This window comes from Carcharodon carcharias, chromosome 15 (genome assembly GCF_017639515.1).
Source record: "Carcharodon carcharias isolate sCarCar2 chromosome 15, sCarCar2.pri, whole genome shotgun sequence".
Classification (NCBI taxonomy): domain Eukaryota; kingdom Metazoa; phylum Chordata; class Chondrichthyes; order Lamniformes; family Lamnidae; genus Carcharodon; species Carcharodon carcharias.
The window spans coordinates 37,172,111-37,188,673 of record NC_054481.1 but is presented as its reverse complement, the minus strand read 5'-3'; the positions used below and the strand labels follow the sequence as shown (position 1 = coordinate 37,188,673).

The window sequence follows — 16,563 nt, the reverse complement described above, 5'->3', positions numbered from 1 at the left end:
TTTTTGCTGTTGATGTTCAGAGGGGGCTTGGTGTATACAAATTGGCAGCCTACATTATAAGGGCGATTGGTGTTCAAAAGTCCTTGAGAAGCTATAAAGTGCTTTGGGACATCTTCAGGGTGTAAACATGTGAAAGGTGCTATTATAAATGCAAGTTCTTTCTTTCTTGCACCCAACCTTAAATAATTTTGCACTTATTTTAAATTTGTAAAAATTGTGGACTTTAACCTATTCCAAGAATCTTTCTATACGCACAAGGGGGACGTTCTTCTCATTCTCTTGATAGGAAGGGATGAAACAAGAAAACTTCTACCCCTGAAGGGGTGCAAAGGAATTAAGTAAACTTGCACCACACTTTTAACTCTCAGTTAACCAAAAGAATGATATAGTGTCAAGGTATAGTCAAAAATACGTCAAACACAAGTTGAAAAAAAGTTTGCACACTTGTTTGTAATTTCTAGTAATTTGTTGTTATCGTCAGAATAGGATCTTGGTAAATTTCTGTCTTTGTGGGGTTGAATGGATATGTGCACAATATCCTAAGAGTTCGTTATGTTAACCTTCAATGAAGGTTAAACGATCAGTCGAGAACTAATGCTCTTAATAGAAGTAAACTGCAAATAGAATAACTTTTTAGTGAAAGAACAAGGATTTTTTTTTCAATATTTGCTCATGTCTGATTATCTGACTTTATACAGTGCAATTTGTAACAGAAACAGAAGTTCTAAATGTCCAGTTAGATTTAATGCTGTATTTTTACCACGCTCATACCTTGCACCTTAGCAGGGTGCAGCTGACCTCAGCCAATACACAGAAGCTAATTTTTACTTAGTTAAGCCCAAGGAGTTTTATTGCACAATTTGCTCCAAAAGAACAGCAATTTTTTCAAAAACTTTACACATTTAAGAAAAACATGTTCTTCACTTTTTACCAGTCTTTATAGGAAATGGAAAGTCCTCAAAACAAAAGACTTTTCATCAGTTTTGGTATCCTTTGAGTAAAAGCCAAAGAATGCAGTTGTCAATCCCTCATCTATTCTATTTCATCTACAAAAAATTATAAATACCAGTTGAAAAAAAACTGCAGACTAAACATAATCTATTTTCATTTGTTCCACAATCTCCATTTTGGCTACTGTTCAATCCATTTGCAGTCAATCATCTTGATGTGACATTACTTTGGAGATTGGAACTGAATAAACAATGTACGGTACATGTTTTAAAGAGAACAATAAAGGGAAGTCCCAAAATAACAACTTTTTAGCATAGACTTTAATATTTTGGAAATTTAAGATGCATTTCTGCAGAATTCAATTTTCAGAAATGCCTAAGATTTGTCCCTTCTTTAGATGTTCTTAAGCAGGAAAACTGATTAAAGTAGCACTACAGTGCGTGCAAGACAGGCATGCTGACCTGGCAGCAGAGATGTGTCTGCTCATGTCCAAAGTACACAAATTCTCAGACACTTCATTTATTAATGAAAGTAATGAAAAAAATGCATCTGGTCTCTGAATCAATTACAAAATGTTTATCCTAACATTCACTTAAATAAATTAGAATCAATACTTCTCACGAATATGCAAAGTGTAAGACTATAGTAATGTGCAACATAACAGTGAACTCAGATTTCTACTCTCTGGGATGGCATTAGCACAGTGATTTTTGATTTAGCACAATTGATTAAAAGTGTTACAAAATCATCACAGTGCTATGAAATACCAATTATCTGGACATTTTCCTGAAAACATACAGTTTAACAAACCTTTTTTAAAAAATGTCCTTCTGTTTACCAGAAGGTCAGCAACAACTTTACATACTGTCATATAGGAACATCCCTAATTATAAGCAGATTTGATCATTAATAGGCAGAATAGACATTATTTTGTAGTTGATGTTTCATTTTAAACAACCCATAAAGACAACACATCTATAGACTTAAAGCTGCCTGCCAGGATTTTTACACTTCGATTTCAAGGTCGTGAGATATTACCACACGATAGTAAATAATGATTAAAAATTAGACAAAATGACCCATATTTTAGACTACATGGATTATCATTAACCACCTGAATCATTTAAAAATCCTGTTGAAAATATGGCTTTAAGAATCTTAGATATTCTATTGCAATCTAGAAAAATAAGCAAATTCAAATTGTCCCCCATAAAATTATATTCATAAAATGTTGTGGAAATGATTCAAAATAGGCAGGAAGCCCAAGAAAAGATCACACAAGCAGGCTTATATGATCTTAGAATGAAATAGAACTTGTAGTTTATTCCTGACAAAAAGATTTGAAACTTGCATAGAATACAATGAAATCTGTGAAGCATTGATAATTGTGGCAATGGAAACAGCAAAAAGATGGCCTTTTGGCTCATCGTGCCAATGACAGCCCTTTGAAAGTCCCGACCTCCTGCTCTTTTGCCATGGTGCCGAAAATGTTTCCCTTTCAAGTAATTAACCAATTCCTTTTCAAAAGGTGCTTCCCATCACCTTTCAGGCAGTGCATTCTGGATCATAAAAACTTGCTGCGTTACAAATAAAAATCCGCAATTTACCTCTGGTTAATTGAAAAAGGTGCAAAGCCTACACAACGTTGTTTTCAATTAAACAAAAACATGGGGGACTATTCCCTGGCACATTCTCCATAACAATGCCTCGACTAGAATCAACTTGCCTTTTTTGAATTTAAACAAAAGCTAGGGTTTAACTGTTTTCTGGTGCATTCTCCATGGCAATGCCTCAACCAATCAGCACCCTTATCTCATGCAGTATAAATTGTTGTTCCCTTTTAAATTTGGTAATCTCCTGATGAGTGCAAGGCAAAAAGCTTCGACAACATATCTTTTTTCAATACTCTGTGCTACCAAGTGACTACATATGTGGATTGTTAATATACATCAGAAAGAACAGTAGTCCTGGGGGATACCACTGTATACTTCCTGTCTGAAAAACAACTGTTCACTCGCAACTACTCCATTTCTGTCCATTACCAACATTGTATCCACGCAGTCACTGTCCCTTTATTTGTTCATTTTGTCAAGCTTTTTTAAAGACTGAACACAAATGCAAGTCACTGGGATGAGGAGACAGAAGAGGCAGAGAGAGAAAAAAGAGAATTAAAAAATTGTTTGTTTGCTACATTCACACACCACCTAGGAAGTGTATGGAACAAGTCACCCATCTGCCTTTTGATTGGAGATTAGCACTTGGCAATTTAGGTAGCTGATAAGCATGCCAAGAAAATGCAATAGTGCAACTAGCATTTGTTAGCACAGAAACAACTTATGCATTTGCAGGGGATTTATTTGTACGGCTGGAGCCTCCAACTAATATATTTGGAGCAAAATGTGTTTGGAGGAGACTCTCTCATGATAATTTTCACCATTGTCAGCTAATAGAGACCAGTGATCAATAGGCTGAATGTGTTTTCAATATAAGAATACATTGAGAAAAATATAGACAACAGTTTTGAAATAATTATAAAGGGAAGGAGGCATGGGGTTAATTTCTGTACAAGGTACTTCACTTTTTTCAAAAGTAATTTCTAAATATCATGTTTTTACCATACGTTCAATCTCAAGCAACCAGAATTTAGATATCCCTACACTGCTTAACCAGAATTAGGCAGCAGATTGCATACTGTGATAGAAACAGGGATCAATCTTGCTGCAAACTATAAAATCTGCATTCTAATTTTTAGGCCAATTTATCATTAAGTTATAAAGGCCTTTACTTAGTTTATACTGTATTCTGAAAATGGATCCCTAGTCTGTGAGGTAAGAAAGGGAATATGGAGGCATTCATATTTTCATAGGGGTCCATTTGACCAAAAAAGATTTTCAGTGTGACGTTACTCGACTCCATGAGTCAATTACATCAGAAACTGTGTTTCTCTGCAATGTTAAAAACATGCAAATTTTGCAGACTCTGCTTGAATACTTATGCTGAACTATGGGAACAAGCCTATTAATGCATGACAAAAATAAAAATACCTGGAAAAACTCAGGTCTGACAGCATCTGCGGAGAGGAACACAGTTAACGTTGAGTCCGTATGCTCCTATTAAAGCATGGTTTATTTGTGAATTCCAGTCAAGGTGTGGATTGGTTTTATTTTGCTGACTGGCATCAAAGAGTACAAACTTATAAACAGATTTATTACCTGAGGGAAAAAAGAAGGCTGTTATTAACATCAGTGACATGAAAAGCTTTTTTTTTTATATAAAGGCACTGCTGCACCAGTCATCGATGCCTCAATGTTCAAGTTCAGAAACCAGATTTTCTCCATTGTAATTTAAAAAAAATTACATTCAGACTCAGTGGAGTAGGTAGGGTATCACATCGGTGTGCAAATAACACTTCAAAAAGTCAGAAAAAAGCCTATGTCACTTGAAAGTCTTTCAAATCAGACTGAGGGAAATACTTTCTGGAACTTACATTTAAACCCTTGAGAAGTAATTCAAATTATTTTTTATATGTGAAATTTATCTGGCTGTACTTTTCTACTCGTGAAATTCTCTCACTTATAGAGGGATTAGGTTATTAGCTTTAATCATACGTTCTCACAATGAGATTCCTGAATTTCAAAGTAAGGAGGAGTATGTGGTGAAAAGCCCATCTGGGTCTCCAGTGCTTTAAATATAAGTTTGGTTCAGTGTTTGCCATGTCTATTTTGAGTCGGAAAGTGATGGGCTCATACCCCAACTTAGGACTTCAACATATCACCTAAACTGAAGGAATGCTGCATTGTCAGAGGAACGACCCTTGGGATAGACATTCATTGGTTCAAGTAAGCAGATTAACTGATCATTCATTCACCTAATGCTGTTCGAGGGACATTAAAGTGTCTGATTTTCCCGCAAACAACAGTGACTACACTTCATTGGCTGTGAGGTGCTTTGGGCACAAGACTTTTTGTCTAATACAATCAGAAAAATCATAGTCATTAGCAGTGCAACACACTGTCTAACATGTTGCACACATATGAAGTTTCAGATCATGGGAGGAGTTTTGCTTATACAGCTTGCCTTTTTGCACTGAACCCAAAGAAGGAGTGTTGCAGAAAGCCTGAATTTTAATGTGTGCATTCTGGGAGAGTTTCACTAATTTAATGGCAGCTGATGCTTCAAGACCAGCAACAACGGCCCCACAGATGAACATTTCCAATTTTCTCCAGTCTGCGCTAAAGGGCCAGTTAGTCCCCATTAAAATTAAAGCAGTTATTATGCAGTTAATGAGTGAAACAAACCCAAAATATCAGATTTCCATGAGGCAAAAATTATTTTTGTTTAAGACATCTTCTAAAGTAACAGGATTTAAAAAAAACACAAGCTGATTATTTAGTACAGAAAATAATCGCTTAGTTTTCCCTTTATAACTATTGTCTCTTAGGCTATACAACAACAAAATGTGCAAAAATCCTCAAAATTATAAACAAGACACTTCTGTAACTCTCAAAAACAAAATCTATTGCTTTATCCCATAAATGTATAAAATATACAATTTGTATAATATTTACCATTAGTCAATGTTGAGACACATTTCTATGTGGCTTAATTGACTAGGGTCAGTAGCTCAACTTACTAACTGAAATTTGACACATCCTGGATTATGTGCAAAACATATTTGCTGTAATGGGGAATACAAGGCACATGACTTTGCTTTGACACTTATCCAAGCATAATAGCTACAAGTGGCATTGCTTGTATGCCACTTGCCAATGTGCTTAGTAGAAATAAAATGAAATCAAAGTTAAAATTTGCCTGTAATAATAGTAGGGCTACATTTAGAACTAACCCAATATTGCACTCTAGCATTCTGCTCAGAGAGATATTTTAATTCAAGTAAGAATTCTTCATCATGGACTCAACTTTCCCATGGAAGGTTACTTTCAAGTTGCTATACCAAATTGAATTATGAAAATCAGAAGGTGTGCACAGTATTAGGCTAGGATACTTTTTTTAAAAGAAGATTGAGAAATCCTGATGATGAGTCAAGGCCTGTTATGCAGGACACCATCAAGATTGAAAAAGATTTCGAAAACAAGCAAGGTATATCAAGTGAATATGTAAATCAAAGTCTGGACTTTTAAAGTCAGGAAATATTAAAGGAGGAGGAAATTATACTTAAAATCAATATCACAGCAGTTAGCAGGTATTCATAAAGCCAAGCCCTTTCTCCCAGCATCAAGCCTGACACTGATTCTAATAATCAGTATTAAGCAGTTCTTGTTTCAACTTCAAAAAGCATAAGTAAATTTGCTTTCGATTTTTCACTGATTGGTATAGAGTGGTCAACATTCAATCGCTCAAAATATTATAATTACATCACGGTAAGGAACATCTCATTGATAAATCCCAGTGACTGTATTCCACTGCCTATCAGTTTAGCAAATATGGAATATAAAATTCAGAAACCGGATTATCAGGCTAGATTTCCAATTGGTTATCAAGTCTATCCATTGGCAAGAGGACCTGCTTTACTTTACTGGCCAAAATAAAAATATTAGCACATGGGAGTGAGGAAGAATTACACATATTGTAATCTAATCAATGTGTTTTGAAATTGTGACATTTTCACAATACTGCCAACATTTTCCTGGCAAGATGGAAGTCCACCAAGGAGTTGCACATGAGGCATTCAATGCACACCCATTTTCTTTAAGGCTTTTAGTGCACCTTTGAGATCAGCCAAATAATAAATTTGTCGGTTTGGGATAACCAAAGACAACAAAATCAGGCTGGTAAAGTTCATACAGCTTTTTTCTCCAAGCCACTGGAATTTTTGAAAACCAGTCCTCTTCCCAGCTGCTAACTGTCCGGTTCCGTAAACTGAGTGGAAACTGAACAAACTTTTCCACGTTCAACAACTTTAGTAAGTAACTAGCATCCTCGTCCAAACTTTCAAGTTTTCCAATAAAGTCATAATTTATTTGACATGGGTGACAAAGCCTGTATACCTGTCGCCAGTGTTCATTAAAAGGCATATCTTCCTCAGTCCGTGGGTCTAACAAATACTGAATGAAGTTAATAAAGGTGGGCTTGATTCCTGCAGAGAAAGCCTCATTGACAGATGATGGCGGGTTCGAATAATTAGCATACAGTTGGAGCATTGGGATTGCAAAGCGACTGTAAAAGTCCTCATTCTTATTTCCAAACTTGCTGCGGAATGCTGAAATTAGTCTTACAAAAGGATCGCGTACAAAGAGAAATTTGGTGTACTTTTTCAATTTGATCTTCATGAGGTGTTTTGAGAATTTGCCATAATGCTTCCAGAACTTGTTGAAGGTGAAATGGCTGGTGGAGTTATGCACAAGGTCCCTGGGGATCTCAAGTGGATCACGGTAAGGAGTGCCTTGTTTTAAAAGACTTCCGCTTAATAGAATCATGATCCGCTTCCAATTAGTGCAGGCCACTTTGGGAACATAACAGTAAATAATCCCATGTCGGTCATCCACAATTAGATGGTCCAATTCTTTATTTGGAATATCTTCAAAATTCCTGTTTTTCCCTGAGAACGTGATACTGGAGTCTTCGCAAACATCTCTAATTTTCTGTTTCCTCTCATTCTGTGTCCATTCTAACTCGGTCTTAGTTTTTGCAGCATTGGTTCCCAAGTCAAAGCCTGGGAGTTGCTCCTCAAAGCTGGGTACAGATATTGCATTGAAAGTTTCTTCTATCTCATGGGAATCTCCTCCCTTTTGATATCTCTTTGTGTTTTCCAGATATGTCAAGTCAAGGTCATCCTGAATAATATCAGCTTCAGAACTGGGCGTTCTTTCTTCTACTGTCTTTTTGGAATTTAGCTGGTCATGGTTTAGGTCTATCATTGGAGGAAGGCGTGTGACCTGAATTCTTGTGATTGCCGTGTGCAAGTAGAAACGGGCTGTCCCAACATCATCCCAATAAAATATGATCAGTAGAATCATAAACACAGAGGCCATGATACCACAGATCTGGAAGATCCGAGACTTACTCATTTTGAGTAAGTGCATACCTGCCCTGCCTCCGTCACTGGCTTCTGCTGGATGTTCATCTACAACAAATCATCCCAAAAAAAGTGGACTCTGGAGCAAAAGAGAAAGATTTCAAAATCATTCATTCATAACCTGTTCAATACAAGAATGCTAATAGCATTATTTAACCACTTTTTTAAAAAAAGTCTAATATAATTCATAGAAACTTGGTGTTTTGATTCCACTTGAAACAATTAAAATGAGAAGTATTTAAAATCTGATGTGATCAACCCCAGTAATATTTTGCTTGTCTATAAAAGGTAGGTAGCATATTTGCTATCCAATTCATATTCAATATTTTATTTTATTAGAACTGTCTTAGAAAGTTGTAATATTTTATCAAATATTAACAAGTGAAGAGACAAAGGAACTAGCAGAACACAGTACAGTAGCACAGTAGTTATATTAATCCAGAGGCATGAACTAATAACCTGAAAAATGGAGAGTTCAAATGTTACTGTGGCAATTTGAGAATTTGAATTCAGCTTCTAAAAAATCCAGGAAAATTAAGAGACACAAACCAGTAAAAATGACCATGAAGTTGTTGAGTTGTTATAAAAATCCAGCAGGGTCACTAACATACTTTAGGGAATTAATCCTACCATCCTTACTCGGTCTGATGTTGTTGACTCTTAAAGGCCCTCTAAAGTAGCCTAGCAAGCCACTCAGTTTTTAGCAAACAGCGAAATGAAGAGTGATGTTTTAAGATGGTAACTGATGACAAGGAAGCTCTTAGGCATGGGGAGATGACAAAGAAATAAGGTACTGGTAATTGTCTTGAGATGGAGAACTCAAAAGTCTCAAGGTCAAGGGACTTTGCCGTGTGTGTGTCTGGGAGTGCTGGCATTAACGTGGAGGACACGGTTGAAGGATGAAGCTAGGCAAATCAGTTGTGGTTGGGCCAAATGAGTTTTGGAGAGGTAAAAATTTCTAAAGGTGAGCAATCTCTCATTCTGGAGACAGAGCATAGTAGCAAATTCAGTGAAGAAAATATCTGGAGAGGGAGTAGATGAAGAAAATGAGGATAATTTTGAAAGAGAGGGGAGATTGATGAAGGACAATGTATAATAATGGATATACAGCATACCATGCAGAAGAATTGAAAATAGACAGATGAATTCCTTCAACTTCTTGTCATACTTAATCACTCAGGGGAGGCAGCTGATGATTGCAACAAGTCAAATTTCCCACTGCATTTTTGATGAATTTTTTTCCTAAGTAGGAACGTTGTATTCACAGGAACAAATGCTTGGGTGGATACCCCATTTGGTTGAGAGTTTAAACAACTTAAACCAGAGTTTTCCGCTTATGCACTAACCATTTTGCAATTCACCAGCCATTAAAGTGAATGAGGAAACAACTGCAGACTGCTGTGTACAGCAGTGGAAAACCCTGGCTACTGTCTAGCTAAGCAAAACACCTTTAAATGCTTTTGTTACTATATTTTTCAAAATTGTGTTGTCGTAAATTAGAAATGAGATCAACTTTAATAAGTAATGCCTTTTGTTACAGGTCTTTTTCTAAACCCTCAGATGTCTGCTTAGTGCTTTATTATCAGGTTATCTTTCTTTCATTTTAGTTTTTGTCTCCTCGTTTCTTTGACGTTTCATTTGTGCTTTTCTGTCATCGGTCAAGGCGAGATAAGAAAACTACGGAGAAGTACTGAGCTGAATGCATGCCTTTATCACTTTGAGGCTCAAGATCTCCAATATCTTCCTTGCTTCAACTGTCTACAAACCATAACTCAGATTGCCTTATCCAGCTCCTTCCCTCCCCACACACCTATATTCCCCCATCTTTGCCAAGCTCCAGTGATTCCCTGGGAAGGATTTTGGGTCAGGAACCCAACGTGAGAGTCAAACATTAGAACCTAAGAATTTGGAACAGGAGTAGGCCATTTGGCTCTTCAAGCCTGTTCCACCTTTCAATAAGATAATGGCTGATCTGATTGTGGCATTAACTCTTCATAACTCTCAACCACCTGTAGATCAAAAACCTGTCTAACTCAGCATTAAATATAATCAATGACCCAGTCTCCACTGCTCTCTGGGGTAGAGAATGTCAAAAATAAATGGCCCTCAGAAAATAAATTCTTCTCACTTCCATCCCCTTATTCCGAAACTGTGGCCTCTAGTTCTAGATTCATCCACATCCTCACAGCATTTCCATTGTCAAGCACCCTCAGAATCTTATATTTCAGTGAGATCAATTCTCATTTTTCTAAACTCCAATAAATATAGGCCCAACCTGCCCAACTTTGCTTCATAAGGCCCAAGAATTAACCGAGTGAACCCTCTCTGAACTGCCTCCTATGCAAATATATCCCTCCTTTAATAAGGAGACAAAAATGGTACACTGTTCTCTAGATGTGGACTCACCAACATACTGCACAGGTGTAACAATATTTCATTACACTTATAGACAATCACCTTTGAAATGAGGGGGGAGGGGAAGAGAGAGAGAGAGGCAGGCAGGCAGCGAGAGAGAGAGAGGCAGGCAGGCAGCGAGAGAGAGAGAGGCAGGCAGGCAGCGAGAGAGAGAGAGGCAGGCAGGCAGCGAGAGAGAGAGAGGCAGGCAGGCAGCGAGAGAGAGAGAGGCAGGCAGGCAGCGAGAGAGAGAGGCAGGCAGGCAGCGAGAGAGAGAGAGGCAGGCAGGCAGCGAGAGAGAGAGAGGCAGGCAGGCAGCGAGAGAGAGAGAGGCAGGCAGGCAGCGAGAGAGAGAGAGGCAGGCAGGCAGCGAGAGAGAGAGAGGCAGGCAGGCAGCGAGAGAGAGAGAGGCAGGCAGGCAGCTAGAGAGAGAGAGGCAGGCGGGCAGCTAGAGAGAGAGAGGCAGGCGGGCAGCGAGAGAGAGAGAGGCAGGCGGGCAGCGAGAGAGAGAGAGGCAGGCGGGCAGCGAGAGAGAGAGAGGCAGGCGGGCAGCGAGAGAGAGAGAGGCAGGCAGGCAGCGAGAGAGAGAGAGGCAGGCAGGCAGCGAGAGAGAGAGAGGCAGGCAGGCAGCGAGAGAGAGAGAGGCAGGCAGGCAGCGAGAGAGAGAGAGGCAGGCAGGCAGCGAGAGAGAGAGAGGCAGGCAGGCAGCGAGAGAGAGAGAGGCAGGCAGGCAGCAAGAGAGAGAGAGGCAGGCAGGCAGCGAGAGAGAGAGAGGCAGGCAGGCAGCGAGAGAGAGAGAGGCAGGCAGGCAGCGAGAGAGAGAGAGGCAGGCAGGCAGCGAGAGAGAGAGAGGCAGGCAGGCAGCGAGAGAGAGAGAGGCAGGCAGGCAGCGAGAGAGAGAGAGGCAGGCAGGCAGCGAGAGAGAGAGAGGCAGGCAGGCAGCGAGAGAGAGAGAGAGGCAGGCAGGCAGCGAGAGAGAGAGAGAGGCAGGCAGGCAGCGAGAGAGAGAGAGAGGCAGGCAGGCAGCGAGAGAGAGAGAGAGGCAGGCAGGCAGCGAGAGAGAGAGAGAGAGGCAGGCAGGCAGCGAGAGAGAGAGAGAGGCAGGCAGGCAGCGAGAGAGAGAGAGGCAGGCAGGCAGCGAGAGAGAGAGAGGCAGGCAGGCAGCGAGAGAGAGAGAGGCAGGCAGGCAGGCAGCGAGAGAGAGGCAGGCAGGCAGCGAGAGAGAGAGAGGCAGGCAGGCAGCGAGAGAGAGAGAGGCAGGCAGGCAGCGAGAGAGAGAGAGGCAGGTAGGCAGCAAGAGAGAGAGAGGCAGGCAGGCAGGCAGCAAGAGAGAGAGAGGCAGGCAGGCAGTGAGAGAGAGAGAGGCAGGCAGGCAGCGAGAGAGAGAGAGGCAGGCAGGCTGCGAGAGAGAGAGAGGCAGGCAGGCAGGCAGCGAGAGAGAGAGAGACAGGCAGGCAGGCAGCGAGAGAGAGAGAGACAGGCAGGCAGGCAGCGAGAGAGAGACAGGCAGGCAGCGAGAGAGTGACAGGCAGGCAGGCAGCGAGAGAGAGAGAGAGGCAGAGAGAGAGAGGCAGGCAGGCAGCGAGAGAGAGAGAGAGAGGCAGCGAGAGAGAGAGAGAGGCAGCGAGAGAGAGAGAGAGAGAGAGAGAGAGAGAGGCAGCGAGAGAGAGAGAGGCAGCGAGAGAGAGAGAGGCAGCGAGAGAGAGAGAGGCAGCGAGAGAGAGAGAGGCAGCGAGAGAGAGAGAGGCAGCGAGAGAGAGAGAGGCAGCGAGAGAGAGAGAGGCAGCGAGAGAGAGAGAGGCAGCGAGAGAGAGAGAGGCAGCGAGAGAGAGAGAGGCAGCGAGAGAGAGAGAGGCAGCGAGAGAGAGAGAGGCAGCGAGAGAGAGAGAGGCAGCGAGAGAGAGAGAGAGAGAGAGAGAGAGGCAGCGAGAGAGAGAGAGAGAGAGAGAGAGGCAGCGAGAGAGAGAGAGAGAGAGGCAGCGAGAGAGAGAGAGAGAGGCAGCGAGAGAGAGAGAGAGGCAGCGAGAGAGAGAGAGAGAGGCAGCGAGAGAGAGAGAGAGAGAGGCAGCGAGAGAGAGAGAGAGAGAGGCAGCGAGAGAGAGAGAGAGAGAGGCAGCGAGAGAGAGAGAGAGAGAGGCAGCGAGAGAGAGAGAGAGAGAGGCAGAGAGAGAGAGAGAGGCAGAGAGAGAGAGAGAGGCAGAGAGAGAGAGAGGGAGGGGCAGCGAGAGAGAGAGAGGCAGTGAGAGAGAGAGAGGCAGCGAGAGAGAGAGAGGCAGCGAGAGAGAGAGAGAGGCAGCGAGAGAGAGAGAGAGGCAGCGAGAGAGAGAGAGAGGCAGCGAGAGAGAGAGAGGCAGCGAGAGAGAGAGAGGCAGCGAGAGAGAGAGAGGCAGCGAGAGAGAGAGAGGCAGCGAGAGAGAGAGAGGCAGCGAGAGAGAGAGAGGCAGCGAGAGAGAGAGAGGCAGCGAGAGAGAGAGGCAGAGAGAGAGAGAGAGAGAGAGAGAGAGAGAGAGAGAGGCAGGCAGGCAGCGAGAGAGAGAGAGAGAGGGGCAGGCAGGCAGCGAGAGAGAGAGGGGCAGGCAGGCAGCGAGAGAGAGAGAGGCAGGCAGAGAGAGAGAGTGAGGGGCAGGCAGGCAGAGAGAGAGAGAGAGGCAGGCAGAGAGAGAGAGTGAGGGGCAGGCAGGCAGAGAGAGAGAGAGGGGCAGGCAGGCAGAGAGAGAGAGAGAGAGAGGGCAGGCAGAGAGAGAGAGAGAGAGAGGCAGGCAGAGAGAGTGAGAGGCAGGCAGAGAGAGAGAGAGGCAGGCAGGCAGGCAGCGAGAGAGAGAGAGGCAGGCAGGCAGGCAGCGAGAGAGAGACAGGCAGGCAGGCAGGCAGCGAGAGAGAGAGAGGCAGGCAGGCAGGCAGCGAGAGAGAGACAGGCAGGCAGGCAGCGAGAGAGAGACAGGCAGGCAGCGAGAGAGAGAGAGAGGCAGAGAGAGAGAGGCAGGCAGGCAGGCAGCGAGAGAGAGAGAGAGAGAGGCAGCGAGAGAGAGAGAGAGAGAGGCAGCGAGAGAGAGAGAGAGAGAGAGGCAGCGAGAGAGAGAGAGAGAGAGGCAGCGAGAGAGAGAGAGAGAGAGGCAGCGAGAGAGAGAGAGAGGCAGCGAGAGAGAGAGAGAGAGAGAGAGAGGCAGCGAGAGAGAGAGAGAGAGAGAGAGAGAGAGAGGCAGCGAGAGAGAGAGAGAGAGAGGCAGCGAGAGAGAGAGAGAGAGAGGCAGCGAGAGAGAGAGAGAGAGAGGCAGCGAGAGAGAGAGAGAGAGAGGCAGCGAGAGAGAGAGAGAGGCAGCGAGAGAGAGAGAGAGGCAGCGAGAGAGAGAGAGAGGCAGCGAGAGAGAGAGAGAGGCAGCGAGAGAGAGAGAGAGGCAGCGAGAGAGAGAGAGAGGCAGCGAGAGAGAGAGAGAGGCAGCGAGAGAGAGAGAGAGGCAGCGAGAGAGAGAGAGAGGCAGCGAGAGAGAGAGAGGCAGCGAGAGAGAGAGAGGCAGCGAGAGAGAGAGAGGCAGCGAGAGAGAGAGAGGCAGCGAGAGAGAGAGAGGCAGCGAGAGAGAGAGAGGCAGCGAGAGAGAGAGAGGCAGCGAGAGAGAGAGAGGCAGCGAGAGAGAGAGAGGCAGCGAGAGAGAGAGAGGCAGCGAGAGAGAGAGAGGCAGCGAGAGAGAGAGAGGCAGCGAGAGAGAGAGGCAGCGAGAGAGAGAGGCAGCGAGAGAGAGAGAGGCAGGCAGCGAGAGGGAGAGAGAGAGAAAGGCAGGCAGGCAGTGAGAGAGAGAGAGAGAGAGAGGCAGGCAGGCAGCGAGAGAGAGACAGGCAGGCAGGCAGCGAGAGAGAGACAGGCAGGCAGCGAGAGAGAGAGAGAGGCAGAGAGAGAGAGGCAGGCAGGCAGGCAGCGAGAGAGAGAGAGAGAGGCAGCGAGAGAGAGAGAGAGAGAGGCAGCGAGAGAGAGAGAGAGGGAGAGGCAGCGAGAGAGAGAGAGAGAGAGGCAGCGAGAGAGAGAGAGAGAGAGGCAGCGAGAGAGAGAGAGAGAGAGAGAGAGGCAGCGAGAGAGAGAGAGAGAGAGAGGCAGCGAGAGAGAGAGAGAGAGAGGCAGCGAGAGAGAGAGAGAGAGAGGCAGCGAGAGAGAGAGAGAGAGAGGCAGCGAGAGAGAGAGAGAGGCAGCGAGAGAGAGAGAGAGGCAGCGAGAGAGAGAGAGAGGCAGCGAGAGAGAGAGAGAGGCAGCGAGAGAGAGAGAGAGGCAGCGAGAGAGAGAGAGAGGCAGCGAGAGAGAGAGAGAGGCAGCGAGAGAGAGAGAGAGGCAGCGAGAGAGAGAGAGAGGCAGCGAGAGAGAGAGAGTCAGCGAGAGAGAGAGAGGCAGCGAGAGAGAGAGAGGCAGCGAGAGAGAGAGAGGCAGCGAGAGAGAGAGAGGCAGCGAGAGAGAGAGAGGCAGCGAGAGAGAGAGAGGCAGCGAGAGAGAGAGAGGCAGCGAGAGAGAGAGGCAGCGAGAGAGAGAGAGGCAGGCAGCGAGAGGGAGAGAGAGAGAAAGGCAGGCAGGCAGTGAGAGAGAGAGAGAGAGAGAGAGAGAGAGAGAGAGGCAGGCAGGCAGCGAGAGAGAGAGAGAGAGAGTGAGGGGCAGGCAGGCAGAGAGAGAGAGAGAGGCAGGCAGAGAGAGAGAGTGAGGGGCAGGCAGGCAGAGAGAGAGAGAGGGGCAGGCAGAGAGAGAGAGAGAGAGAGGCAGGCAGAGAGAGAGAGAGAGAGAGGCAGGCAGAGAGAGTGAGAGGCAGGCAGAGAGAGTGAGAGGCAGGCAGAGAGAGAGAGAGAGAGAGACAGAGACAGACAGACGTGAGACACAGTCAGATGAAGAGAGAGAGAGAGGCCTCAAGATGGAGGTGACCTCTCTCCAATATTTTAATATTGGAAATAAAATATTGCTCTCAGCAGCCAGGCCTCCATTGTGGAGGGGAAACGAGCCAGTTGGAAAGGGCCTCAAGGTCTGCCTGCAGCACTGCACCAACCTCCCCACCCGTCTACCAGAAGGCCTTAAGTGGCCATTTAACTTCCTCAATTAGCTACCTGTCACTTGGAGGCGGGTAGCCCTGGGCCCCACCGCCATCATCCCTGCTAAATTTTTTCCTAAACTCCTTTGTTGGCTTTAAAGGTATTCTAAAAAACCATATGTTTCCAACAAAGCCCCATCCCACCTGCCCGATTTGCTGTTCTGTCCCTGTTTTTTACCTGCAAGCTCCCAAGTGCTAAGATATTTTCACTATGTGAAAACACAAAACTATAAGTTATTGTTACAGCTGTGGCACGCAGGAGAAAATGTCTAAAAAAAACTTTCAAAAAAAATGCATGCCACGTAGTACTTCCAGAATCTGATTGGCCAACCCTGCTTAATGATGTAGCTAAGGCTGAAAGAAACCATTGTAGATGCTGTGAACCTTAATTAGCGGTTGAGGCAGTTATGTGAAGAGATCCGAGGGATAAAGTTCCACAATGTGGCAAGTTGCTGGCACTGAGCCAGAAAACACTTTCTATCCTAGCCAGTATTTAGTGATTGAACTGTTCAACCTAACTGCATTTGCTATTGTGACGGTACAGCAAAAACTACGATGACCATTAAGAGTATTGCTCTGTAAATTGGTAAAAAGCAGTAACATCCACCAAAAATTTTGATCTCTTGCTGACACAAAGTTGGCAAAGAAGTGTAATTTAGCAGAATCCTGACAAGCTTAATTAATATCTAGTATTTACCAAAAGAGCCAAGTTAGAATTTTTATAAATAAATATTTAGAAAATCCTTCAGCATGTAATGGAAATTGAATTTCAAGATAAAATGAGCACTTATAGTTGGAACTACTGGAATTTGTATGGAAATCAAGCAAGGAATACATTTTGATAACCATTAACGAACTCACAAGAAACGTACGAAGGCCCTACTTAAACACGCAGTTTATACTGGACATCAGCTTAAACAGTGAAATTTGCAGACTGGTGTCAGCAAGTAGACACATTGCGCTGCCAAATTCGGGAGGTGTTTTGTTAACAACAGATGTGTCACACTCAGTGAACCAAATGCTCCAAATCATATTTCTTCCACCTAATCACAATCTGAATCTGTGCCCAACGCAAAGAAAAAACAAATCTTTGAACATTACATCACCCTGCGAATACTGTTGCCCCAA

At 44.2% G+C, this 16,563-nt stretch overlaps 1 protein-coding gene across 6 annotated transcripts in view; it reads right to left on the bottom strand.

The window, feature by feature from the left end:
- Positions 1-16,563, bottom strand: part of LOC121288169 (carbohydrate sulfotransferase 12-like) — a 372,813-nt gene that overhangs the window by 344,677 nt on the left and 11,573 nt on the right. For 5 of the 6 annotated variants that reach the window (XM_041206574.1, XM_041206576.1, XM_041206575.1 and 2 more), the window contains one exon: positions 4,094-8,066. The exons of the other annotated variant lie outside the window; for it this stretch is intronic. In XM_041206574.1, the coding sequence (XP_041062508.1) occupies positions 6,687-7,994 (1,308 nt within the window). In that variant the 5' untranslated portion in view covers positions 7,995-8,066 and the 3' untranslated portion in view covers positions 4,094-6,686. Of the gene's footprint in view, positions 1-4,093; positions 8,067-16,563 lie in introns of those variants that run through there. 6 annotated transcript variants of the gene reach the window in all.